The sequence below is a fragment of the Ranitomeya variabilis genome, chromosome 4 (genome assembly GCF_051348905.1).
Source record: "Ranitomeya variabilis isolate aRanVar5 chromosome 4, aRanVar5.hap1, whole genome shotgun sequence".
NCBI classification, from domain to species: domain Eukaryota; kingdom Metazoa; phylum Chordata; class Amphibia; order Anura; family Dendrobatidae; genus Ranitomeya; species Ranitomeya variabilis.
In genome coordinates this window covers 693,003,731-693,031,591 of record NC_135235.1, presented here as the reverse complement: position 1 = coordinate 693,031,591, position 27,861 = coordinate 693,003,731, and the positions used below count along the sequence as shown (strand labels likewise).

At 47.1% G+C, this 27,861-nt stretch overlaps 2 protein-coding genes across 2 annotated transcripts in view; one reads left to right on the top strand and one right to left on the bottom strand.

Moving 5' to 3' along the window:
* The window catches only part of LOC143767687 (uncharacterized), a 30,976-nt gene extending 19,494 nt beyond the window's left edge, over positions 1–11,482 (bottom strand). Inside the window, exons 1-6 of the mRNA XM_077256172.1 lie at positions 11,455–11,482; positions 9,936–10,085; positions 9,627–9,806; positions 9,421–9,544; positions 9,240–9,337; positions 8,576–8,666 (exon numbers count right to left, since the gene is read on the bottom strand). Coding sequence (XP_077112287.1) covers positions 8,576–8,666; positions 9,240–9,337; positions 9,421–9,544; positions 9,627–9,806; positions 9,936–10,013 — 571 coding nt within the window. The 5' untranslated portion in view covers positions 10,014–10,085; positions 11,455–11,482. The remainder of the gene's footprint in view (positions 1–8,575; positions 8,667–9,239; positions 9,338–9,420; positions 9,545–9,626; positions 9,807–9,935; positions 10,086–11,454) is intronic.
* Positions 1–27,861, top strand: part of LOC143767646 (uncharacterized) — a 383,745-nt gene that overhangs the window by 165,808 nt on the left and 190,076 nt on the right. The gene's annotated exons all lie outside the window — the stretch shown is intronic.

Below are 27,861 nucleotides of genomic sequence, written 5' to 3'. Positions count from 1 at the left end.
GTTTTTTTGCAAATGAATCTCTGAGTGCCAAGTGCTTTTTTTGTTTGTATACGGGTTGGATACCCTACTTGTGCACCACCAAGGAACCTTGAGTGCCGTGGACTATTTCTATATTTGAATACTTCCTTACACGGGCACCCTGGACGATGTCTAATGAGACTTTTTCCTTCAATGCAACGGAAGTGGCGGAAATCCTTTCTAAAGTGACCGCCCCTAGTGATTTTCTTCAGATTCCCACCCAGGAACTCAAGAATCGAGACCTGGAACGTGAGTCCAGAAGAGCTATTAATTTGGAGCTCCATATTATCACACTAGCTGAATACCTTCGGGTCCAACGGATCCCGAGAGGCCTGCAGGTCTCCTTACAACCTACATTTTTCAGGGAAGATAAGGACTATTGTACAAAATTTGAACATATCCTTAACAAATGTTCGGCAGACCTGATGACGTTAACCCTTTCCTACCTGCAAAAAAACCTAGACACAGTGAATGCCCAGATAAATGCAATCGAAAACCAATTGTCCAGTACCCTACCTCAGGAGGAGTTTCAAGAACTCAAGATAAAGAATCAAGACATGCTGCGAACACACAGGTTGGAGTTGGAGAAAAAGAAAAGATCAAAATTCTTGAGGGATACAGAAGACTATTTACAAAACCGCGTATATCAGTGGCGGGATACTCGGCATTTCACCAGACGACACAGCTCCCTCAGCTCTTCTGGTTCCACCGAGAGCAGACCCGGCACCTCAAATACTTCTACCTCCCATTCTTTTTTAGGACACGGCCGCAGTCGCCAGAAAGGAAGACGAGGCGGGGGGGCCAATGTCGCAGGGGAGTCCAGAAGCCAGATGTCAACACGCTCTCAGGTAAGGACCTCCCGCTGGTGATTAACATCTCCTCCAAGAACCTGGATCCACATCAACTATCCTTACTTCAAAAGGGCTTATCATTTTGCCCTATGTATAAATTCAACTCCTTTGAATTGAACATGGACCTACAGAGGTTTTTTCGGAACCTCCGATTACGGGTCCACTTCTCTAACAAACCACCTGTGTTGACTTCATCATCCCAGGGAAACGCCCCTCTTCTTGAACTCCGGGGGTTGGGACTAAGGACTTCCAGCTCCTTCATGCCACCACGTGATAATCCACCAGTAGAGACGTTTGTGTCCTTGGTGGAAAAAGACATTCATGTATTTACTCGGGGGGTGGAACAAGGGTTTTTTCACTGTCATACTAATTTGTCACAGTCTGAGAAATTATCTCTGGACCAATTGTCAGCAGATAATTCTCTTATAATTAAACCAGCGGACAAGGGTGGTGCTACCGTGATCATGGATAAGTCTGACTATCTGGAGGAGGTATTTAGGCAACTAAATGACACTTCAGTATACAAAAAAATAGCACAGAATCCATTAAACCAACTAATCCAAAAAATTAAACCAATTGTGGAGTACCATCTCCAGTCGGGCACTATTGATACTAAAATAGGGGATTTCCTCATCAAAACAGACCCCATCACCCCTATATTTTACATTTTGCCCAAAATTCACAAGAGATTGATAAAACCCCCAGGACGACCTATTGTGGCACTAACGGACTCCGTTTTATCTCCATTGGCCATCATATTGGAAAAAATCATCACCCCATTGGTTAAAACCACCCGATCTTTTTTACTTGATACTAACGATTTTATCAAGGTCATCAGGTCTCTGGGCCCCCTCTCCCCCACCTGTCTATTGATTACGTGGGACGTCAATAGCCTTTATACGTCCATCATCCATGAAAAAGGTTTGGCAGCCACGGATAGACTTTTAAGTGAGGCCGGGGTAGACATGAAAATTCGTCATTTCTGTGCTGACCTTTTGGACTTGGTGCTTAGAGAGAACTACTTTATGTTCCAAGATTCCTTCTATGTCCAGCAACAAGGCACAGCAATGGGCTCTAATGTAGCGCCTCCATATGCTGTTGCATACATGGCAGCCTTCGAAAACGACTTTGTATATGGTCATCCCCTGTTCTTAGCTCACTGTATCACTTGGCGGAGATATATTGATGACATTTTTTGCATCTGGGATGGACCTATGGAGTCACTTATAACCTTTGATAATCACATCAACAACATCTGGCCTGAACTCAAATTTTCCATACAATACGATACAAACAGAATCAGTTTCCTGGACACCTCGATTTATCGGGAGAGGGGGGGGACACTTGGCATAGACCTATTCACCAAACCTACAGATAGGAATGGCCTACTACATTTCACCAGTTGCCACCCCCCATCCATAAAAAACTCTATTCCTAAGTCACAGTTCCAAAGGGTGGACAGGATTGTCTCCAATAGGGACACCAAACAGGTTAGGCTAACTGAAATGGAAAATAAATTCTCGGCCAGGGGTTATCCACAGGGGGTGCTCACAAAGGCCAAAAATGACATAACATCCAGGAAATCCACTGAGGGGTGTAAAAGAATTCCCTTTGTCACTACCTTTCACCCGTTCTCTGGTTTGGTACAATCCACCATCAGGAGGCATTGGGGCATACTCGCAAAAAGCTACCCACACATCCCTGAGTTTAAGGTACCATTCATGTCCTGTTTTAGACGGGCCAAAAATCTTAAAGACAGATTGGTCAAAGCAGATGTGGGTTCAGGTACGATTCTTCCAAAACAGTCCTTTCTGCAGACCCAAAGACAAGGCACTTTCCCTTGCCTCAACTGCCTCCAGTGCAGTAACGTACAAAAGGGCCCTTCAGTCTTTCATCCCCACACGGGCAGAGCTATTCCAATTAAAGGTTTCTACACATGTGAGTCCTCATTTGTAGTGTACTTGATTAAATGCCCATGTGGCCTGGCCTATGTGGGAGAGACCACTCAAACGGTTCGGGACAGGGTGTCTCAGCATAAGTCAACCATTCGCTGCAAAAAAACCCACCTTCCCCTCCCGTCCCACTTTCTTGAAAAGAACCATAATATCTCCCAACTTAGGTTTCAGGTCTTAGAACAAATAGACCCCCTAAGGAGAGGCCAGAATCGTATTAAAATGCTTAAAAAGAGGGAGGCCTTCTGGATCTTTACACTGCAGACCCTGGAACCCAAGGGGTTAAATAGAGATTATGATATTTCAGCCTTTCTACAATAATGCTAACCATGTTTATTGGAGCTTCTATATATTTTATTTTATTGTTTTTATTGCTGTTGTTTTTGCTTTGTTCAAGCACTTAACCTAATACTTTTTCTTTTACTGTCTTTTAGAATCGTTAAACTCAGTCACGCACTGGGCACTGGTGGCACCACATATGGTAGAGTATATATGTGCTTTGTTCCGTTTATTCAGGGGTCACCATGCATACACATTAGCCAGCTTCTCTCTTTTCCTTATTTTCTTCCTAAGGACACCCCCCCCCCCCCCTAGAGCTCATATCATTAGTGATACTACCAGCGCTGCTTACTATTTATTTTTTACAGCGCTTACCCATAGGCTTACAGCGCTTGTCTTTAGCACTTCTTCTCCCCTTTTTACCCTGCGCAGGCGCAGAGCTCTGAGCACAGCGCTCTGCTCCTGCTTATGACAGCCCCTGACTCAACGCAGGCGATCATGTGCCCTATGACGAGGCGGGTCACATGACCCGCTCTGGGCGCTTTTATACCCGGAAGTACCGCTGTCACACAGCGGCTTCTGCCTTTACCGGACCCCCAGCACCTCGGCACCCCGGACCTGGATTCTCCTGGTAAATATACTTGGCTCATGTTTAGAGCTCACCCCGCTTTTGTACGTTCTCTAGGGATTTCTCCCATTGTGTATTTATCTTTGCAGCGCCAATCCCTGCAGCGGCTGTTTGCCCTCCCAGAGCGCTCTTCCTCCCACACATCCCCCAGGATCCCCGAGGTAACATTCAGCTCCAGCACACATCACCGGTTATACTATTACACCCTATGTTCGCCCTGCTTTTCATAACCTATAACACGGTCCTTATCATACCCTCCAGGTGTTTTTGCAAGGTCCCTCTTACATACATGTGGGCCTCTCTGGCTTATGTATTGCGCAATCCTGCCTCCAGGTAGTGTATATAAACTTTCTCTGCTGTGGTCTCTAGCTTATGTCACCATTAGACATTATTAGCACTCCTGGTTGGGGATACTATATCATAGTGTAGTATGCGCTATATACATGGTAGTACCTTTATACGGGGTGGGCGTACATATATTGCTGGAGTTCACCCTATCCATTTGGCTCTCCTCTGTTCATTCACAATGTCACATTTCTATTGTAGGTATTCACCCTGCACTCTTGCTCCTAGTGCCACCATCAGACACCCTGCAGCACTGCTCTCACAGTATCCTTATGGGCATTTGCTCAAGTTGTTGTTAATCTCGGCATTAAGGGTGTGCAATTGCTTGTTATCCTTATCCACGTTCACAGCTTCCTATAGCCTAACCTGAGAATTCTACGACTCATGGATCACCAGTCTGGATTTTTTTCCTGACCGTCACGGTTGTTATTGACTGTTTATTTATTTATTTATTCATCATGTGCTGATCTCTTCTGTACAAAACATTCGTTGTAACCAGACTTGTTCTCCTTTTATGTACAAATCTGTTAATCAATTGTATATCAGATGTCTTTTACAATCTTGTAATTGTTGTTTACATATTTTTCAGTTTCATGAGAGATGTTTCTGATGAAGGTCTTATGACCGAAAACGTTTAAACACTCTTGATCTGGTCGCATAAATAAATAAAAAACTCTCACGTTTTTTTGCAAATGAATCTCTGAGTGCCAAGTGCTTTTTTTGTTTGTATACGGGTTGGATACCCTACTTGTGCACCACCAAGGAACCTTGAGTGCCGTGGACTATTTCTATATTTGCATACGGAAATATAGTTTGCAAGCTTCACGAAAAGAAACAAATTTACTGCGTTCCCCAGCAAATTTTTCAGGCAAAGGGGATTTAGGCTCAGCAACTCTTCCTGTCGCTCCAGCTTGCACATTAGATACTGCTAGTCCCTGTTGCTGTACTGCCCCCCTCAACTCAGTGACCTGTAGGGACAGCGCCTCCAATTGGCGGGTTATGGAAGTCATGGGATCCATGACAAAACACAAAAAAAAGAAACCCTTTTTTTTGTTTTCTTTTTTGTTGTTGGGCCGATTATAATGTCACGGGGAGACTAGGTGAGTGAGAGCTAATAACCCGGGCCCCTGCAATTTCCCTCAGACTAGGGAAATCCTGACTGACCCTCTACCTGGAGTTTACACTGATGGTGTGCATGTCTAGGCCTCGAACCTCACCCTGTCTCCTGTTTCAACCCTAGGCTGAAACCTCCGCCCACCACCCAGTGAAGAGGTAATACACCAATACCCACAGTTAGCACAGACAAGGATAAAGGAAAATATACACCACGCCGCAGTCACTCAGGAATACACTATAAATGTGCAGGGCAAAATAAATACAAATATAGGAAGGAGTAAATAAGACAAAGGAAAATACACCACCAGCAACGAATCTCCAACAACCAGCTCTCCACTCCAGACCGAGATAACAACGCACAAGACAGAAGCTATAATCGGCGACGCCCAATGATCAGGAGAACTATTTAAAGGCAATGGGCATGGCCCAGCTTCCAATCCGAGGATCAGGTAAATTAACCCCGGAACAGCTAGATAAAATCTAGCCGACGCCAATGAGCACATAGTGGTCAAAAGCGGAATTACCGCTGTCTGTCGAACGACCTGGTCTGAACAGCGTCTGACATGACAATGGAATCACTTTATGGGGATTTCTACTGCTTTAGTTTTTTGTAATTTTGTTATATTAGGACATCTGCATGTGTCCCATCTCCACTGGAATCTTCTCCTGTGATGTTTGCTTCCATCACCAGGCAGAGTGTAATTTATTGTGCAGGCGTTGCTGGTAATAGAGGAGAGGCCGAAACCAGAAGCTCTGGGTGGTGCTGTCCCTGTCCAGCCACTAAGATTAGGGTGCTTCAAACCAGTAGTACTATCTAGTCTGGCAGTATGGGTTTGTGTGCTGTCCAGCTGGAGCAATCTGCTACCTGCTTAAGCCAATTTTAAAGTAACAAACACTACTAAAGCTTGAAGCATATTGCCAGAAGCTGCCAGATACGGCCTTGTTCCCCTCTGGGAATGCCAAGAGTGTGCAAAGCAGTCATCAAAGCAAAAGATGGCTGCTTTGAAGAACCTAGAATATAAGACATATTTTCAGTTGTTTCACACTTTTTTGTTAAGTATATAATTCCACATGTGTTAATTCATAGTTTTGATGCCATCAGTGTGAATTTACAATTTTCATAGTCATGAAAATACAGAAAAATCTTTAAATGAGAAGGTGTGTCCAAACTTTTGGTCTGTACTGTAAGTGAGGCAGGCCGATCCCACCATCATAAAACTACCATACAAAATGTACCTGTATAAAAAAGACATAGAATAAAAAAATTTATCTCCCCAACAACAACATATGTTAGGGGGTAAGCTCCATCACTAAACCGGAGTTGCACTTATTTATGGTGGACCATTGGAGCTACTGAGTTCTGAAATTATTTATTGCTCCCCATATCGGAAGAGATTGTGCAGTAATCTCTCAATTCCTTAGGCTCGAAAACATAATGGAATTTATGATGTTGGCTGATTCCTTGAAACCTGGACTTCAGCCATGCCAACACATCTCCTGCAGGCGTGAATAAATGTATATTACATCCATCAGCCACGCACAGCTTAGAGATATATCATGGCACAGGTGTAGTGTGTTTTATGTAGATTATCACAATCCTGTTTATCCACTTCCTGAAGATCAGGAGTAATAATATGCCGATGTCGGACTCCCTCCCCTTGATGTGGGCTCCGGCGGTGAGCCCACATCTTTTCTGAGACATGTCAACTGTTTTGAACAGCTGACATGTGCCCGGAACAGCCACGGTTGGAATTGCGATCCAAAGCGCGGCTATTAACCAGTTAAATGCTGCTGACAGTGGCATTTAACAAGCGCTTCCGGCAATTGCGCAGGAAATCCGCCCACCGATGACCCACGTCACAAGATTGCGGGTAACCGGTGGGTTGGCATGACAACCAGAGGTCTCCTGGAAACCTCTATAGTTGTCAGTCCCAGATTGCTATGAGTGCCGCCTTGTGGTCGGCACTCATACCAAGTCAGTAAATCTATTACATACAAGTGATCTGATCATTGCCTATATGTAGCACAGCCGATCAGGCTATAGCAGCTTCTAGTCTCCCATGAAGACTATTGAAGCAGGCCAAAAGTTAAAAAAAGGTTTTAAAAAATATATATTAAAAAAATATATAAAAGTTTCGCCTCATTTAAAATAAAACAATAAAAAAATCAAACATACACATACATTTTGGTATCGCCGCGTTCAGAAACGCCCGATTCATCAATAATAAAAAGGATTAACCTGATCGCTAAACGGCGTAGCAATAAAATAAAATCAAAACACCAGAATTACGTTTTTTTGGTCGGGATCAAAAGACCGTATCTGCACCAAAATGGTATTAATAAAAATGTCTGCTCACCACACAAAAAATAAGCCCTCACCCAACCCCAGATCACGAAAAATAGATTCGATACAGGTATCAGAAAATGGCGCATTTTTTTTCTTTAACAAAGTTTGGAATTTTTTTAACCTCTTAGATAAAAAGAACCTAGACATGTTTGGTGTCTATGAACTCGTAATGACCTGGAAAATCATAATGGCAGATCAGTTTTAGCATTTAGTGAACCCAGTAAAAAAGCCAATCAAAAAACCATTGTGGGATTGCACTTTTTTTGCATTTTCACAGCACTTGGATTTTTTTTCCTGTTTTCTAGTACATGACATGGTACAACCAATGGAGTCATTAAAAAGTACAACTTGTCCCGCAAAAAATAAGCCCTCACGCGGCCATATTGACTTAAAAATATAAAGTTATGCCTCTGTGAAGGAGGGGAGCGAAAAATTAAAATGCAAAAATGAAAATATCTCTGAGGGTTAAGGGGTTAAAAATAGTCAGTTTTAAAAGAAACTGAAAAGTCAGGATAAAGGGAAACTCTGTTATTATTGTACAGAAATTCACATTTGGCCCTCACTGCACATTCAATGTTGTCGATCATAAAAGCGAAGTTTGGCCAGAAAGACTGGACCTGGTCATGTAGGGACCATATGAGAACATTCAGCAGCACAGAAGGAAGAGAAGGTAGATTCATCCAATAAGATCTCAGGGATCTAGGAAGCCAACAGCATCATTACCCTCCGCTTTCTCTTACAGGCCCATCATAATATTTTCTTCCAGTGATTTTCTAACTTGTCAGCACATTCTATGTACGCTGTCATTTGGCTTTGTAGTTTACAGACCTGGGCAGGTAACAGTCATCGTCATATAGAAAAGGGCTTTCAATGCCCAAAGTCATTTGAACAGAATTTGGTGGAGGAGAATGTTGTGGTGTAGAGGAAAACTGACGATCGCACGATTGTGATACTGCCAGACTACACCACCGATAAAGCAGCCATAGCCGGTGACTGAGAAGAATCTGTGACTTCTCTGCATTTAGTGGTTACTACTCACCTGGGTGGTCATGTGTAGGAATCTCCTCTTTACACCGCTCATCACCCCTTACATAGGTCTCTGTAGTAATAATATGGGTCAGATCTTCACCCTGAAACAAATATTGTAAAAGTCACACACAGATGGAGAAGTCACATCTATGATCAGCCCTAGTCCTGCCATCTCCACTGTTCTCTTTACACAAGTTCTGGGATGTATTAAGAGAAGCATAGAGTCTAGATCACGTCAAGTAATTATTCTCGTCTACTCCTCCTTGGTCAAATCTCTTCTGGAATACTGTGTCCAGATCTGGGCACCACATTTGAGAAAAAAAAATGAAGAGCTGGAGCAAGTTCATAGTAGAGCTACCAGAATGGTGAGCAGATGGCAAAGTATGTTCTACGAGGAACGGTTAAAGGATCTGCAAATGTTTATCTTGCAAAAAAAAAGGCTAAGAGGAGACTTAATAACTGCCTACAAATATTTGAAGGCATGTCATAGTGTAGAGGGATCATCCTTATTCTAATGTACACATGGAAACTCAAGGAGCAATGGAATATAACTGAAAATATGATTCTAAGTATAAAAGACATAATACTGGGGGATAAAACAAGACTGAGCACAAGATCTTCATAGCCATCTACACAGCATAGGGGAGATCTCCTGACACCTTCTCTCCATCTACCTGATGATCCTGAGGAACACTGGGATCTTCTTGTTGATAGTCCTGTGGAAGAAGAGGATGGGGACATCTCTCTGGTGTTGTCCTCTTACTGGATAGATCTGGAGGAAACACATACAGGGACTGAATTCATTCTTTACATACAGATAATTATAGGCCGTGTGTATTTAGTCCTGTCTATTACCTGGCGATGTGAAGGACTGAGGAACCTCCATCATGACGTCCTTATACAAATCTCTGTGTCCTTCTAAATACTCCCACTCCTCCATGGAGAAATAGACAGCGACATCCTGACACCTTATAGGAACCTGACACATACAATGATACCGTCATCCCCCGATCCCTTCATAGTGTTACTGTATTAAGTCCCAGCATTCCCAGCAGTGTCACCTCTCCAGTCAGCAGCTCAATCATCTTGTAGATGAGTTCTAGGATCTTCTGGTCATTGATGTCCTCATGTATCAGGGGGTGAGGTGGAGGCCCCATTATTGGGCTCAGGGGTCTTTCCCATCTCTCAGACGCAGGGTCCTGACAGCGCTCACTAGAGGTCTTCTTCACTACTGTGTAATCCTGGTTATGGAGAGACACATTAATAAATCTCATTACAGACATTTCCAGAGTCCTCACCTCTCCAGTTCTGTCCATCTGTTATTCCCATAGATAAGAATGATGTAATGTGACATCATCAGAATCTCTCACCTCTCCAGTAAGCCGGAAGAGGATCTCTAGGGTGAGGTGTAATATCCTCTCCGCCATCTTGTCCCTGTCCATATCCATCTTTGACAGGTAAATCAGGAGAATTCTCTTATACAGAAGACCTTCACTGAGAGGATCCGATATTGTAGAGACCTGAATGAGAAGATGAGCCGATGTAACATCATAAGAATCCTGTGTAATAATACAATTACTGGAGATAATAAGGGAAACATATGAGGAGATTTATTATTTTACAGTATTTATTTTTCTTCTTTACATCTACTAATAAAACCTCAACACAGTGCTATTATACTATGTGGAGGGAATTGTGGTGCTGTAAGAATATACTGAGTGTGGTGGATTTGTGGTACTAGGAGAACATTGTACTGTGTGGGGGGGTGGCGGTACCATGGAAATATAAATATCTTTTGTGTGTGAGATGTCATCACTGTTTGAACATTATACTGTGTGAATGGCATCACATATACTGCATAATGGGTTTTAAAAAGGAGTGCTATAGGAAGCTGGAATTCTCAGCAATGTGCTGCATTTGTATAAGAAGACTGCCATCTACCATCCAGGTGGGACCCTGAGGAATCAATGGGAAGAGGGAGAGTTTCAGCAAGGAAGAGTCTTGACGATGCAGTTTCTTGAAATAAAAGTACAAAGGAGCAAATTTGGCGGCAAGCAAAGAACAGGCAGGTCGTGTGTCGGGGAAGAAACTGAGGCCGAGATACCAGGCCATGGTAAAGTGCCTGAGGCAGCAGGTTGTGGCATGCCGGGAAGCAGAACCCAGGCGACATCAGATGAGTCCCAGAGTCCAGGTTATGCCATTCAAGACCTGAGAACCAAACCTGTGTCAGTCAGCGAGCCTTAATAGACTTTATCAGGAGGACATGTGGCCTAGCGGGAAGAACCAGAGACCTCCACTATGGCCGGTGTTCGCAGAAGAGGTAGTGTTTAGGCCTATATGTGTCAAGACCATCGCCCTTGTCAGTAGCTAAAGTAGCATACGGTTAGAGGCTGCTATTACAGTGAGAGTGAGCCGGAGAATTCATTGTATTTATGATATTGTATATTTCACCTCGTTATCACCCTGTTTTGTATTATATACTGTTGCCATAGTGATCACAATTCCGTCACATCAGGGAATTAAATAATGATATTGGTTACTTCTACCTTGTGTTTGTCTGTATGTTTTATCTGGTCACTTAATACAGGGACATAATGGGGGCATTACACTGTATGGGAGGATGGCGGTACTGTGGGAACATTATACTGTGTGGGGGGCATCATACATACTACATAAGGAGCATTACACTGTGTGGCACCAAGAAAGGGGCCCTGTACTATGAGAACAATCCATTTCCTCACTTCCTGTCTTCCATAGTTGGGTCGTATGTATCTATCACAGGAAACAGAACAGATTCTTATAAAGTGGCATCAAAAACACCAGAAAAGTCTCAGTACTGAAGGGGTTAATGTCCCCCGTGCTCAGTAATGGGGAATCTCCACCACCTACCTCCACCCGCAGAGCCGCCACCACAAATATGGCTGCTCTGTGCGCACAGGACCTGTTATGAGGTCACAGGAGGGGGAGGAGTCAGGGGTCACATGATCAGGGGCCTCAGTGAATGATATCTGTAGTGCAGACCCTACATGGAGACTTCTCCTCAGTCAGTGACATTCCCGCCATTATTCCCCCTCACTACTGGCACAATTACCCCGCGCCGCCTTTTCTACACAGTGTTATGTGTGGAATGTAACGTGTGATTTCTCTGGAGACAAATAGACCCCACACATGAGGGAATTATCACCAGTTACCGGACGTCTAGTATATGGCGACATATTTCTCTTGACTTATTGTAGTTTATTATAGTGGTAACATTTCTTTGATATGACTTGTGTTTGTTTGTGAAAAAAATAAGAAATTTTATGAAAATTTTGAAAATGTTGAAATTATCAAATTTTCAGTTTTATCTTTCACTCAGAGATATGTCACACAAAATAGTTAAGTAATATCATTTCCCACATGTCTACTTTACATCAGCACAATTTTGAAACATAATTTTTGTAAGGAAGTTATCAGGGTTAAAAGTTCACCAGCAAATTCTATTATTTTTACCAACAAATTTACAAAACCATTTTTTTAGGGACCACCTCACATTTGAAGTGACTTTGAGGGGCCTATATGACAGAAAATACCCAAAAGTGACACCATTGTAAAAACTGCACCCCTCAAGGCTCTCAAAACCACATTCAACACGTTTATTAACCCTTCAGGTCTTTCACAGGAATAAAAGGAACGTGGAAGGAAAAAATGAACATTTACCGTAACTTTTTTCACAAGCATTTCATATTAGACACCATTTTTTTATTTTCACAAGAGTAACAGGAGAAAAGGAACTGTATAATATGTTGTGCATTTTTTCCTGAGCACCCCGATACCCCATATGTTGAGGAAAACTACTGTTTGGGCGCACGGCAGGTCTCGGAAGGGAAGGAGCACTATTTTACTTTGTGAATCCAAAATAATTGCTGGAATCATTGGCAGACACCGTGCCACGATTGGAGAGCCCTTGAAGTGCCCAAAGAGTGGAAATTCCCTCGAGTGACCCCATTTTGGAAACTAGACCTCTCAAGGAACTTATCTAGATGTATGGTGAGCACCTTGAACTCCCAGGTGCTTCATAGAAGCTGATATTGTTGAGCAGTGAAAATAAAAAAAAAATCACATTTTCCCAACAAAAATCTTTTTGGCCCCCAATTATTTATTTTTGCAAGGTTAACGGGAGAAAATAAACCTCAAAATTGGTTTTGCAATTTCTCCAGATGGGGGCTGGAATGGGCACAGCTTGATGGAGGCCCCCCCATGACTGCGTTGCCATGGGAGGGGTTTTTCCCATATTGTTTTTTAAAAGCGGTGCGTAGGATTGGCTGTAGGAGAACAGGGGAGGAGTTTGGGGGTTGGGGACGGGCGACAAGGGGGGAAAAGTGCGGGAAAATGCCATTCACAGGAAAGAACACAGCGGGAAAAGGAGCGTGGAAGGAACTCACAGGAAAGATTCAGCGTAAAAGGCCTTCAACCCCCTGTTAGGGTTGGCGGAAAGCACCGAATATATTTATTAGATGGGATTGGTGCGTTCGCAACCCGGGATCCACTGTGCAGGAAAGAACCTGCTGCTAAGTAAATGGCGGCACTATATGGCGATATGAACCAGCTCTGTTAGCTTCACAGAGCGGCAGAGAAAGCAAAGCTCTGTGCCCTGTTAGACTTTCACAGAGGCACAGGCTAACTACCCAAATGAGAGCAGTCAGTGGTCATGCATGCACACAAAACTCCTCGCCAGAGGTCCCAGCATTCTAGGGGCTTATTTCAGCCAGGTCCCTGAATACACACAAACACAATCTCCTCGCCGGAGGTGCCAGCATTCTAGGGGCTTATTTCAGCCGGGTCCCTGAACACATACAAACACATGACCACACTGGCGCAAAGCACATAACTTAGGAAGATACTAGCACATGGCTGTGCGGCCATGCGAACCTGAAATAGCTGCAGCACGTACAGGACCTTCCTAGAAGGACCAATGAGAGGCTGCCACAGAGCCTGCACACCTACAGGACCTTCCTAAAAGGACCAATAGATTTGGCTGCAGTACCTGAGCATGTGACCCTTGATCTCCACTGAGAGATCTTACCCTGGGCATGCTCAGTGTGTGCAAAGCAGGACCTAGTCCCAGAAAAGCCTGCTCGCCGCAGATCAGTGCAGGGTACAATAGCAGAGCCTGGAGAGGCAGCAGTAACCCTTTGCACAGTATCGGTCTCAGTGAGACGCTGGGACCGACGTCTCCGCTGAGCAGGCTCCACTGCGGCCGATGCAGAATGGGAGACCGCAGCAGACACGGATCGAGATTCCACCTGTGCAGCAGAGGAAACTTGACTCCTAACATTACCACCCCTCCTAGGGCCCCCCCCTCCTTGATCCTCGCTACGCTCAAAAGCTGCAATGAGCAGCGGAGCCCAAATGTGCTCCACAGGCTCCCAGGTTCTATCCTCTGGACCGTGACCCTTCCAGTCTACGAGATAAAATTTCTTGCCACGTACCACCTTGCCCCCATGATAGCATTCACCTCAAACTCATCCGTGGATGAACCCGATGTCCCGGCAGATGACTCAGAAAACTGGGACAAATGAACGGGCTTTAAGAGGGAAACGTGAAAAGTATCGATGATACCAAGGCGTGGAGGAATAGCCAAATGGTAGACCACAGGGTTGACCTGTTCCAGAACCTTGAACAAGCCAATGTAGCAAGGCGCAAACTTAGTGGACTCAAATTGCAGCCTAATGTTACGGGCGGAGAGCCACACTAAGTCGCCAGGAGCATAGGTCGGAGCGTGTGTATCAGCCGAAACCCTCATTCTCTCCTTGGAGGCCCGGATGGCATCCTGTGTGCGGTCCCAGATGTCACGTGTCTCCAGTCCAGTCTGCCACCCTAGAATCGGTGGATGACACGGACATGGGCACAGGGACACGCGGATGCTGGCCGTAATTAAGGAGAAAAGGAGTCTGACTAGTGGAATCGGCTATGGCGTTGTTCAAGGCAAATTCCGCCCAGTCATCCTCCCTAGCAGAGACAAAATGTCGCAAGTATGTCACCAGAGTCTGGTTGGTTCTCTCTACCAACCCATTCATCTCGGGATGATATGCAGAGGAGAGATTCAGCTCTATGCTGAGTAAATGGCAGAGCTCTCTCCAAAACCGAGACGCAAACTGGTTGCTGGTCGCTGACAATTTTATCAGGCATTCCATGTAAGCGGAAAATATGTTTTCTGATCAACGCCGCCAAGGCCCGTGCAGAAGGTAACCGTGGAAGTGGCACCAAATGCACCATCTTAGAAAAATGATCGGTGACTACCCAGATAACGGTGCAGCTACGAGACTTGGGTAAACCCACCACGAAGTCCATCCTGACCATCTCCCAGGGCCTGTCTGCCACCGGCAGGGGGTAAAGTTGCCCAGCAGGCCATTGCTGAGGAGACCGATTCTGGGCGCAGGAGACACACGCCCGAATATAGTCCCCGACGTCACGGGCCATATGCGGCCACCAGTACATCCTCGCCAAAAGCTCAGATGTCCTCTTGGACAAGTGAGCCCAAGAGAGAACCTCCGGTCGCAAATTCGCTGGTACGTAAGTCTTGCCCGGGGGCACAGACTCTAGCGAAACCGGAGCCACAGTTCTCAGGCTCTCAGAAGGGACAATAAGCCGAGGCTCCTCCTCAGATGACACTACGGAGCGGGAGAGAGCGTCGGCACGAATGTTCTTCTCCCCAGAGAGAAAATGGAGAGTAAAATGGAACCGGGAGAAGAACAGGGACCATCTAGCCTGGTGAGAATTCAGCCGCTGGGCCGTCTGTATATATACCAAGTTCTTGTGGTCAGTGAACACTTGGAAGGGAAAGCGAGCTCCCTCCAAGAGGTGTCTCCACTCTGAAAAAGCCAACTTCATGGCTAGTAACTCCCTGTCCCCGATGGAATAATTCCTCTCCGCTGGTGTGAAGGTCTTGGAGAAGAAGAAGCAAGGATGCTTCCGACCTTGAGCATCCTTTTGGAAAAGGACTGCTCCAGCACCAACGGATGAGGCATCCACCTCCAAGATAAATGGCTTATCTACATCGGGGCGATGTAGGATGGGAGCGCTAGCGAAGTGTGACTTAATCGAGAGAAAGGCCTTGGAGACCTCCTCTGACCACAACTTGGGATTTGCTCCCTTCTTGGTGATGGCAACCAAGGGAGCTACCAAAGTTGAGAAGTGTGGAATGAACTGGCGATAGTAATTAATGAACCCCATAAAGCGCTGCACCACTTTAAGAGAATGGGGTTCCTGCCAGTCCATCACAGCCTGTAGCTTGGCAGGATCCATAGCCAAACCCTGGGCAGAGATGATATCACCAAGGAAAGGCAAGGACTCCTGCTCAAACACACACTTCTCCAACTTGGCGTAGAGGGAGTTTGCCCGTAAGAGGTCGAAGACTTTGCGAACATCTCTCCGATAAGAGGCAATTTCTGGAGAGTAGATGAGAATATCATCCAGATAGACTACGACCGAGGTGGTGAGCATATCCTGGAAAATGTCATTCACAAAGTCTTGGAAAACGGCTGGAGCATTACAGAGCCCGAAGGGCATCACCAGATATTCATAGTGCCCATCCCTGGTGTTAAAAGCCGTCTTCCATTCGTCCCCCTCACGGATGCGAATCAGATTGTAGGCACCCCGCAGATCCAATTTTGTAAATACCCTTGCTCCCCGTAGCCTATCAAAAAGCTCAGATATCAGTGGTAATGGGTACTTGTTCTTAACCCTGATGGCGTTAAGACCCCTGTAGTCTATGCATGGATGTAAGTCTCCAGTCTTCTGTACGAAGAAGAACCCAGCCCCTGCAGGTGACACTGACTCAGATTCTCTTGGATGTACTGGGACATTGCCTCCATCTCCGGGAGAGATAACGGATAGACTCGACCCCGGGGAGGCTCAGCACCAGGCAAGAGGTCAATAGGACAGTCATAGGGGCGGTGAGGCGGAAGGGTCTCCGCAGCCCTTTTGGAGAACACGTCTGCATAGGGCCAATAGTGCTTGGGGAGAGAGGAAAGATCTGCGGGTACCTGTGTTGTAGCAACCTGAATGCACTCCCTCTGACATCTGCCCTCGCAGGATTTACTCCATCCCAAAATTCTCCCTGAGGACCACTCTATATGAGGAGAATGATAGTGTAGCCAAGGTATCCCCAACAGGACCTCATCAATTCCCTCAGGAATGACTAATAGGGAGATAATCTCCTGATGTGATGGAGACACAGAAAGCGTGATAGGAATGGTTTGGTGGGTAATCTGAGAGGGTAGTGTCGACCCATTTACCACTCGAACGGTTACTGGTTTGGCGAGCATAACCAGGGGTATTGCGTGATGCTGGGCGAAAGCAGATGACATAAAATTACCCTCCGCCCCAGAGTCCACGCATAGCTCTACCATAAGAGTGGATGGGCCAAAGGTAATTGTCCCCTTGAAGGACAACTTTGAGGCAAACGTCGCCGTGTCTAGTGTACCTCCTCCAACTGCCACTAGACGCTGACGTTTCCCCGACCGCTGAGGACACTTGGAGGCAAGATGTCCTGACTGCCGGCAAACATGACAGACCTTATGTGCACGAGCGGACTGGGACTTGGGTCCCGCTCGTGTCACCTCTATGGCCTCATGTGACTCGGACGCCTGGACTGGAGATTCCAGAGGTCTGGCGAAGGTGGGAGCCAGCCGAAACCTCTGCCTACACTGGGCTTGCTCCAACCTTCGCTCATGAAAACGAAGGTCTATGCGAGTTGATACAGCTATGAGCTCCTCCGGTGTGGCGGGAATCTCCCTAGTAGCCAAAGCGTCCTTCACATGGTCAGCCAGCCCCCTCCAAAATACGGGAATGAGGGTTTTATCTGGCCATTCCAACTCAGACGCTAATGTCCGGAAGTGAACCGTAAAATGGCTGACCATGGTTGAAACCACACCAAGCAATAATTAATCAACTATACTAGACAACACTCGCAGGTGGGCATGGGGGATGGGTATCCCTGTTACACCCTAATAATCCCTATCTGTACCCTACCTGTCTGCGGAGGTTGGCACCCTCTTGAACGCAATGTGGCGCCCCCGCTCCTCGGCGGCTTGCCCTTATCTCCCTAGCAAATCCCTTGTATATACACCAATAGGGGATTCACGAAAAATGCCACTACACAGGGATACAGCACACAATGACTTTTCTTGATTATAACCAAAAAAAAGGGGAGTAGGACAGCAATATACAAAACCAACCAAAAAAAGTGCAGTGAATAAAACCAGTCTGATATTCTGGGAGCATAAATATAGATATAAGGATATCTTGCCTACCAGGTCCCTAGAGTAATCCCTGCCTATCAGCGGAGGTTGGCACCCTCTTGGACGCAAAATGGCGCCCAAGAATATCAGATTGGTTTTATTCACTGCACTTTTTTTGGCAAGATATCCTGATATCTATATTTATGCTCCCAGAATATCAGATTGGTTTTATTCACTGCACTTTTTTTGGTTGGTTTTGTATATTGCTGTCCTACTCTCCTTTTTTTTGGTTATAATCAAGAAAAGTCATTGTGTGCTGTATCCCTGTGTAGTGGCATTTTTCGTGAATCCCCTATTGGTGTATATACAAGGGATTTGCTAGGGAGATAAGGGCAAGCCGCCGAGGAGCGGGGGCGCCACATTGCGTCCAAGAGGGTGCCAACCTCCGCAGACAGGTAGGGTACAGATAGGGATTATTAGGGTGTAACAGGGATACCCATCCCCCATGCCCACCTGCGAGTGTTGTCTAGTATAGTTGATTAATTATTGCTTGGTGTGGTTTGTTTTTAGGTCATTGGTTATATTTTTTTAAAAAAAGCAGTTTAATAAAAATTATTTTTATGGTATTAGTTTTTTTGGTGAGACGTTGTTTACACTAATCCAGCAATATAGGTAATATACTTTTTTTCGTGACCATGGTTGAACCCTGAGTCAAAGCCAGCAGTTGGAGCGCTGTATCATGGGTGACTTGAGGTCCTACAAAGACCTGTTTCAGAGTGTCCAGAAACCGAGGAACACTCCGCACCACATGATCGTTGCGCTCCCACAGCGGCATAGCCCACTCCAACGCCCTGTCCGACAAGAGAGAGATTATGAATCCCACCTTTGCCCGCTCTGTGGGAAAACGTGCAGCCAGGAGCTCGAGATGTATACCACACTGGCTCACGAAACCCCTACAGGACTTACTGTCCCCAGAGTATCTCTCAGGCAATGGGAGGTGAGATAAGGTCGGAACAGAGGTGGCAGTGGGTAAAGCTGCTGCAGCCATGCTAGCAGCCTGAACAGCTATTACGGTAACATCCACCGCCGAGGTTGCACGCTCAAGAGACGCCAACCGGCCCTCCAGCAGCTGGATGTACCCCTGCAATCGCTGTTCATCCGCCATTACTTAGCCAGATCGATAGTATAGTTAGGGTTGGCGGAACCCACCGAATATATTTATTAGATGGGATTGGTGCGTTCGCAACTCGGGATCCACCATGCAGGAAAGAACCTGCTGCTAAGTAAATGGCAGCACTATATGGCGGTATGAACCAGCTCTCTTAGCTTCACAGAGTGGCTGAGAAAGCAAAGCTCTGTGCCCTGTTAGACTTTCACAGAGGCACAGGCTAACTACCCAAATGAGAGCAGTCAGTGGTCATGCATGCACACAAAACTCCTCGCCGGAGGTGCCAGCATTCTAGGGGCTTATTTCAGCCAGGTCCCTAAATACACACAAACACAATCTCCTCGCCGGAGGTGCCAGCATTCTAGGGGCTTATTTCAGCCGGGTCCCTGAACACATACAAACACATGACCACACTGGCGCAAAGCACATAACTTAGGAAGATACTAGTGCATGGCCGTGCGGCCATGCGAGCCTTAAATAGCTGCAGCACATACAGGACCTTCCTAGAAGGACCAATGAGAGGCTGCCACAGAGCCTGCACACCTACAGGACCTTCCTAAAAGGACCAATAGATTTGGCTGCAGTACCTGAGCATGTGACCCTTGATCTCCACTGAGAGATCTTACCCTGGGCATGATCAGTGTGTGCAAAGCAGGACTTAGTCCCAGAAAAGCCTGCTCGCCGCAGATCAGTGCAGCATACAAAGCAGAGCCCGGAGAGGCAGCAGTAACCCTTTGCACAGTATCGGTCTCAGTGAGACGCTGGGACCGACGTCCCCGCTGAGCAGGCTCCACTGCGGCCGATGCAGAATGGGAGACCGCAGCAGACACGGATCGAGATTCCCCCTGTGCAGCAGAGGAAACTCGATTCCTAACACCCCCCTCCTTTGGACAGACTTACCATGGAGTCTGTTGATATCTTGGTAGACAGGCTGCGGGACATGGCAAGATCGCGAAGGGACGGCTGGCTCCAGGAGCAGCTGGCTTCCTTGCTGGGCGATGCAGGTCAGCGGGGCAGCAGGACACGGAGGACCAGGCCCCCTGAGCGGCTATCGCCGGAGATCGCGTCGTGGGCTGCAGCCGGCCCGCCTGGCTCCACATCCGGCAGGAATCCAGGCACCCACTCTGCCGGCGGCGCACCACTGAGACAAGGAGCACTGCGGCCAGCCAGGCTTCGCCGGAAATGCAGGCCGCACTGGAAGTTCGGCCTGCGCCGGGGGCTGGTGCAGGCCAGGAGAGGGCCTAGCAGTGCCGGCGAAGCACCGGAGAGTGTGGCCCGGCCAGCGGCGGTGAGAGGGAGGCAGGCAGCTGCAACAGCTGCAAGAAGAAGTCCGGCGGTGTCTGCGGCCGCAGATACCCGGGGAACAGCCAGAGGAAGGGCACCTGACACGCGGAGCGGCAGGCAGAGCAGGGCAGGCAGCCTCCAGATGCTTTGCCGGGCTCTCTATCTGGGCATGACAGCAGCGCACTGACGGGCGGCAGGCTACGGGAGGCTGCTACTGCTTACAGATCCAGGTCCATCAGATGGTCGAGGGAGCGGCAAGGATCCCCTGCTTCGGTCCATCCTGGTGACGTGGAGGCCAGGGGTGTGGGCCTGGAGCAGCAAGAGGACGACGTGGGGAGCGAGCAGCCGGTGGATGGAGAACAGCAAGAGTCTGGATGTCCAGCTGGTGGAGACACAGCACCCGCGCAGCCTCGTGAGTATATGTCCATGTCTCGTTTGTCACCGTCGGAGGGTTGGTTAGGTGAGGTTGGGGGAAGTCAGGGTGCAGCAGCTGACATCGGCGCGCTAGCGGGGGTGGGGGGCCCTGTGGTGTCGAGAATTAGCGATATTCTGGCTGGGGTGTCGCATTTTTGAGAAGTCTAGAAGGGGGAGTTGCGGAAGGGGCTGGGGGCTCACCGCTGGGAGCCTGGTTACATGGTTTGGGTATTGGATCGTGGGTGGTGAGCGACACAGCAAGGCCAGGGGGGTCGGCACAGGCGTCATCCGCCAGTGTATCGGTGTCAGTGCAGACCGAGAAAGATAAGGGGGATACAGTAAAGTTGGACATCAGAGCGAAAGGGGAGGTGTATGTATGCTTTGAGGGTCCGCTTGGTGCGCATCTGAAGAAGGAGGTGAAGGAGAAAATTTGGAAGGATGAGTATGTGGAGATTTTCTCCCTCCTTCCTTTAGAAAAGTTTAACTTGGACAAGGGTAAGAAGGAGGATAGTAAAAAGGAGGAGGAGAAGAGGAGGTGGCAGTTGATTCCGCAAACTTTCGTTAATTGGCAACAGGCTTTTGTGATACTGGCTAGTGTAATAGGCTAGAAATTTCCAGACAACTGTTCAGGTCTTTTTTGTTACTTTGACTCGATAGGCGAGGCACATCGTACCTATGGGGGTCAGGCGTGGCTGCGTTATAACGAGCAGTTCCATCAGAGGAAGGCGGTTAGGCCAGAAATCAAATGGGATCAAAAGGTCATTGGACTTTGGTTGAAAGTCATGGCCCCATGAGGTATGGGCAGTCCTTTCATGGGAGCGGTGGCGCCGGCAACCAACAGTTAGGACATGGCAGCGGAGGGCAGAGGGCCCAGGGAGGGAAAGAGAAGTCAGGAACATGTTGGCAGTTTAATGACGGCCAATGTAAGTACGGGAACTCCTGCAAATTTAAGCATGTTTGTTCCCATTGCAACGGAGGCTCTCACGGAGCATCTAAATGTTTCAAGAAAGCAAGGGGTAAGCCTGGAGTGGGTGGCAGTCAAGGGGGAGACCCCAGTGAGGCTTCAAAAGATGGCCCCTTATCTAAATAGATACCCGGATCAAGAAAAGGTGGGAATTTTTTTACGCGGGTTTTCTGATGGTTTTCGGATTCTGGCTCCTAATCATGCGGTTCCTTTTACTACCAAGAATTTGAGGTCAGCAGATCTGCATGCTGCGGTGGTCAGCAGTAAGTTGGCGAAGGAGGTGGAACTGGGTACGATGGCTGGGCCATTTAGTTCTTTGCCGACTGAAGGCACGATTGTTTCACCATTAGGGGTGGTGCCTAAGAAGGAGCCGAACAAGTTTCGCTTGATCCAGCATTTGTCATATCCACGGGGTAGGTCAGTTAATGACGGCATAGATGAGGAGTTATGTTCAGTGGTGTACACTTCATTTGACGCAGCAGTACAATGGGTACGGTGGTATGGTAAAGGGGCTTTATTAGCTAAGACGGATATTGAATCGGCTTTTCGGTTGCTCCCGGTTCACCCAAATAGCATTCCTTAGCTGGGTTGTTTTTGGAATGGTGGTTTTTATTTAGATAGATGTTTGCCTATGGGCTGTTCGATTTCTTGTTCATTGTTTGAGACGTTTAGCACTTTTCTTGAATGTGTGATTAGGGACGTTACCGGAGTTCCTTCCACCATTCATTATTTGGATGACTTTTTGTTTATTGGTCCCCCGGGCTCTGCCATATGCAGGAATTTGTTGGCTACCATGAAGTGGATGGCTAGGCTCTTTGGCGTGCCGTTGGCAAGGTTTTGAGTTTTTTTCAGAGAAAATGGAGTGTAGGTTGCCTGAGGATAAGCTTTTGTTGCTGGTACAGGAAGTACACAGGATTGGTCGATTGCGTAAGGCGACTTTAAAGGAGTTGCAGTCCCTTTTGGGACGTTTGAACTTTGCGTGCCAGATTATGCCCATTTGTAGGATTTTTTGCCATAGGTTGTCGTTGGCGATGGCCGGAATCAGGGCGGCACATCATTTTGTTCGTTTAACTAATTAGCATAGAGAAGATTTGGTTGTTTGGCAGCGTTTTTTTATCAAATTACAATGGTAGATCGTTGATTCAGCTGGAAACTGTGAATGATTTTGATTTCGAGATTTACACGGACGCAGCCGGTTTGGTGGGATACGGTGTGTATTGTGGAGGTCGGTGGAGTGCCGGGTTGTGGCCGGATGGTTGGCAGAAACAGGGTTTCAACAAGAATCTTGCACTGTTAGAATTGTTCCCAATTGTGGTATCAGTTGTGATTTGGGGTGACATTTTTCAAAATCGGAAGGTCAGTTTTCACTGTGATAATCTAAGCGTGGTCTCTATTATCAATAGTCTAACTTCTTCCTCTCCCCCGGTGATTAGATTGATTAGGGAGCTGGTGTTGCGATGTTTGGAATTGAATGCATACATTTCTGCGGTACACGTACCGTGTGTGCAAAATTCAATAGCAGATGCTTTGTCTCGTTCACAGTTGGAATGGTTCTGGGAGTTGGCGCCAGACGTGGACGCCTCAGGAGTGGTATGCCCTTCACGTTTGTGGAAAATTGTTGCGGACGAGGAGGTCGGTTGATTCAGTCCTCAGTCTCGAGCTCAACGTGGCTAGCTTACAAATCAGCTTGGGAGATCTGGGAAAGCTGGTCTGGTCAATGGGGAGGGGTGGAATCCGACAGTGACAGGACCCTGGTGATATTGTTTTTGGTGGGCAAAGCGGCGGAGTGGGGTTGGTCCGTATCAAAAGTGAATACATTTATGGCAGGCTTGGCTTTTGGTTTTAAGCTGCAGGGATCGGTCGATATTACCAAAAACTTTCTGATAACACAGGCTCCGAAGGGTTTTCATAGCGGGAACGTTAGTGTTGACAAGCGCAGACCCATTTCGTTCAGCTTGTTAACGAGGTTGGGTTACGTAGTTGGGAGAATTTGTTGTTCTCATTTCGAAGCCTCCCTGTTTAGGTTGGCTTATTCTTGGGCGCTCTTTGGGGCTTTGAGATTGGGGAAGCTGGTGTCTCCTAGCAAACTTAGGGCAGAAGGTTTGTTGGCAGAGGACGTTGAATTTTGGGCAGGAGGTATTTATTTTTTGATTCGGCGGTCCAAAACTGACAGGTATGGAAAGGGTAAGCGGGTGGTCTTAGGGAGGGTCGATGGATGTTTGATGTGCCCGCAACGTTGTTTGGAGGAGTACTGGAGTCTGTTGTCTGGTAGATCGGGGCCGCTGCTTTGTCACCAAGACGGGACCTTTCTGTCACGTTTTCAATTTTCGGCGGTTTTAAAAAAGATTTTGACTGAGTTGGGATTTGATTGTGGGTCCTTCGGGTCTCACTTTTTTAGAATTGGGGCTGCTACAGAGGCAGACGTTTTGGGTCTAGGAGCCGAAGTGATTAAACGGATTGGGAGATGGAATTCTAATCGTTATTTGACTTACGTGCATCGTTAGGTGTTTTTGGGGTGTATTGAGTTATTCTGGTATGTAATTGTTTTCTGTTTTTTAGGTCGTCCCCCGCTATTGACCTGGATTTTTGGACATTGGTTCGTGTTTTGGGGTGCAGCGTGGGCCGACATCAGGCCAGATGGCAGGCAGCTAGGTTTTAGCCGTGATACTGTAGTGATTCGATGGTTGGGGTTTCAGGGCATGCTATGGAACAGGGTGTTGCCATAATTTTCCCGGGCCGCGCGTTTGGATAGAGCTCCGGATATTTTACTGGTGCACATGGGGGGGAATGATTTGGGTGCGAAACCGGTTAGGGAACTGATTAGAGACATCTGTTTTGATTTTTTGAGATTGTGGGTCTCTTATCCAGGAGTTCTCACGGTGGGGTCTGACATCGTGCCTAGGAAGCAATGGAGTTTGGCTCGATCCTTGAAAGGCATTAATAGGGCCAGGATAAAACTTAACAGGGCAGTGGCGAAGTTTGTATCCAGGAATGGGGGAATTGCGGTGAGGCATTTTGAGTTGGAGGCTGGGGTCGGCAATTTTTGGAGAGAGGATGGTGTGCACCTGAATGATATCGGTGTTGATTTGTGGGCGCTCGCCCTGCAGGAGGGAGTCGAAAGGGCGCTGGCTGTGGTGGGGCACTCACGAGCCTGAGGTGGTCAGGGCTGTTCGTGGTTGGCGGGGGGGCGGGTTCTTGGAGTTGATGTGTTATTGGAGGAAGGTCAATTGGATGGGGGTTGATCTGGCTTGTGGTTACGGGCTCTGGATGGGGATTGTCCTCGGCAGCTTTGGGGTTTTTGGTCTGCCCTGAAAAGGCTTACATTGTGCCCTCGAACTGGTGGTCACGGCTGAGGGTAAAAAAGTGTTGGTTAAAAAGTTTGGGGCATTTTTTGCCTATACATATATGATGCCAGATCTTTTAGTTCCAAGAACCCTCCCCCTCAAGTTTTCAGATGTTTTGTTATAATTATAATAATTATTTTTGTTTGTTAATAAACTGGCCGCTGTGGCCAAAATTATCCAAAGAATTAACATGTTATGTTTTTATTGCATAATTAGCGTTAAGTGGGGGGTGGCGGAATTTTGTTTGGTCACAAGTGGCGGGTTTGGTGGAGTGATGTTGGGAAAAGATTGTGGCCATTTGGTTTCTGATGCTAGCAGTCACTTCATTTCATATATATTTAGTCTGGCTGGGATAGTACGCGTGCGGGTTCGCGTGTGCAACAGATATTAAGTGCAACGGTATAAAGTGCATGGCAGTTATACAATGGCAGTTGGACAGGGCAGGAGACAGGTAAGGTGCATAAGTTTAACAAACAATCAGTCTTGGTCAGTCATAATACATTATGCATTGATCATATCAATCTGCTTCTTATTGGTTTTTACTTCTGCCTACTCACAACTCGCCCGCCCTTCAACACATTCTGGGCACTCACTCTATATCCACCCCTCCCTTCTCCCCTCTCCCATGTATAACGCTGAGGCTCTACTGACATTTCTTACCCACTCCAAACCAGCCACTACCGCCATGCAGCACTCAAAACGTTCATACAAATCATCCCACCACCTGCTCTTTCTGTTTTTTCTCCTTCTACTAGTTGCAGGTGACATCTCCCCGAACCCTGGCCCCCCCTCCACCAGCTTACTTTACTCTCCTCCAGCTGCATATAGAAACCCTGCTAATCTTATTAACATTCAGTGCATGCCTTCTCCTATAGCTTTCCAATGTGCACTCTGGAATGCTCGGTCTGTGTGTAACAAACTAACTTACATTCACGATCTTTTCCTCTCTAATTCCCTTAACCTTCTGGCTATTACAGAAACCTGGATCCAACATTCAAACACCACCGCTGCTGCCGCTCTCTCATTTGGTGGGCTGAAGTTTTCACATACCATCAGACCTGAAAACAGACAGGGTGGGGGTGTTGGTTTGCTCCTTTCAGCACAATGTGCTTTCCAGGTCATCCCCTGGTTCCCTCACTTACATTTCCTTCCTTTGAAGTCCACACCGTCAGACTCTTTAAGCCCTTCTCCTTGCGGGTGGCGGTTGTTTACCGCCCTCCAGGCTCCTCCCGCCTGTTTCTAGACCACTTTGCCACCTGGCTTACTCACTTTCTATCTTGTGACATCCCCACCCTCATCATGGGAGACTTTAACATCCCCATCAATTATCCCCTCTCCCAATCTGCCTCATCTTCTTTCTCTAACTTCTTCATTCGGCCTCTCACAGTTTACTAATTCTCCTACGCATGAGGACGGGAATACTCTGGACCTGGTTTTCTCCCGTCCCGGATCGCTGCACGACTTTACTAACTCCCCTCTCCCTCTTTCAGACCACAACCTTCTTTCCTTCTCTGTCAAGAATTGTCTCCTCACTCGGGACACCCCCACTTACCACACTTATCGAAATACACGTTCCATTAATACCCAGCAGCTTATGGACAATCTCCACACATCTTTAGCCCCCATCTCCTTCCTCTCCTGCCCAGACTTAGCATTGTCACACTTCAATAATACACTGAAGAATGCCCTAGATGAAGCAGCACCTTCTACACGCAGAAAGACCCGACAGACAACGGCAGCCCTGGCACACTAAGCAAACACGCTTTCTTCAGCGTTGTTCAAGGTGTGCAGAGCGGCAGTGGAGAAAGTCTCTCTTATCAGAAGACTTCATCCACTATAAGTTCATGCTCAAAACCTATAACTCTGCCCTTTATGTGGCCAAACAATCCTACTTCACCACCCTCATCACCTCACTATCCAACAACCCAAAACGACTTTTTGAAACCTTAAACTCCCTCCTGAAACCTAAAGTACAGGCCCCCATCACCAATCTCAGTGGATCTGGCCACTTACTTCCTAGAAAAAATCAACCACATCCATCTGGATATCTCAGCGCAATCTCCTCAGTGCCTGGATCCCCTTCTCCGCACCTCAAGCTCACTAGACATCTTTGAGCCTGTCTCAGAAGAAGAAGTTTCCAAGCTCCTCGCTTCTGCTCAGCCTACAACCTGCAACAGTGACCCCATTCCTTCACCTCTCCTGCAGTCTCTCTCACCAGTGGTCACCACTCACCTGACTAAAATATTTAACCTCTCTCTACCCAACATCGAAATTACCCTAGAGGGTTCAACCATAACTCCCAAGCAGCATGCCCACTGTCTTGGGGTGATATTCGACACCGAACTTTCCTTTACTCCCTATATCCGATCACTCACTCGCTCTTGTCACCTGCATCTTAAAAACATCTCCAGAATCCGACCTTTTCTCACCCTTGAAACTGCTAAGACTCTTACTGTCGCTCTTATTCATTCTCGTCTGGACTACTGCAACTCTCTTCTGATCGGTCTCCCTCTTACCAAACTTTCTCCTCTCCAATCCATCTTGAATGCGGCAGCCAGGGTCATATTTCTGTCTAACCGCTTCACCGATGCCTCCATCTTGTGCCAGTCATTACACTGGCTACCCATTCGCTACAGGGTCCAGTATAAACTCTTCTCTCTCACCCACAAAGCCCTCCACAGTTCTGCACCGCCTTATATCTCCTCTCTCATCTCTGTCTATTGCCCTACACGTGCCCTCCGTTCTACAAACGACCTAAGGCTAACATTCCCCGTAATCCGAACCTCACACCTCCGTCTACACGACTTCTCTCGTGCTGCACCAGCTCTCTGGAATGCACTTCCCCAGACGATCAGACTGATACCTAGCCCCGACCTATTCAAGCGCGCTCTAAAAACC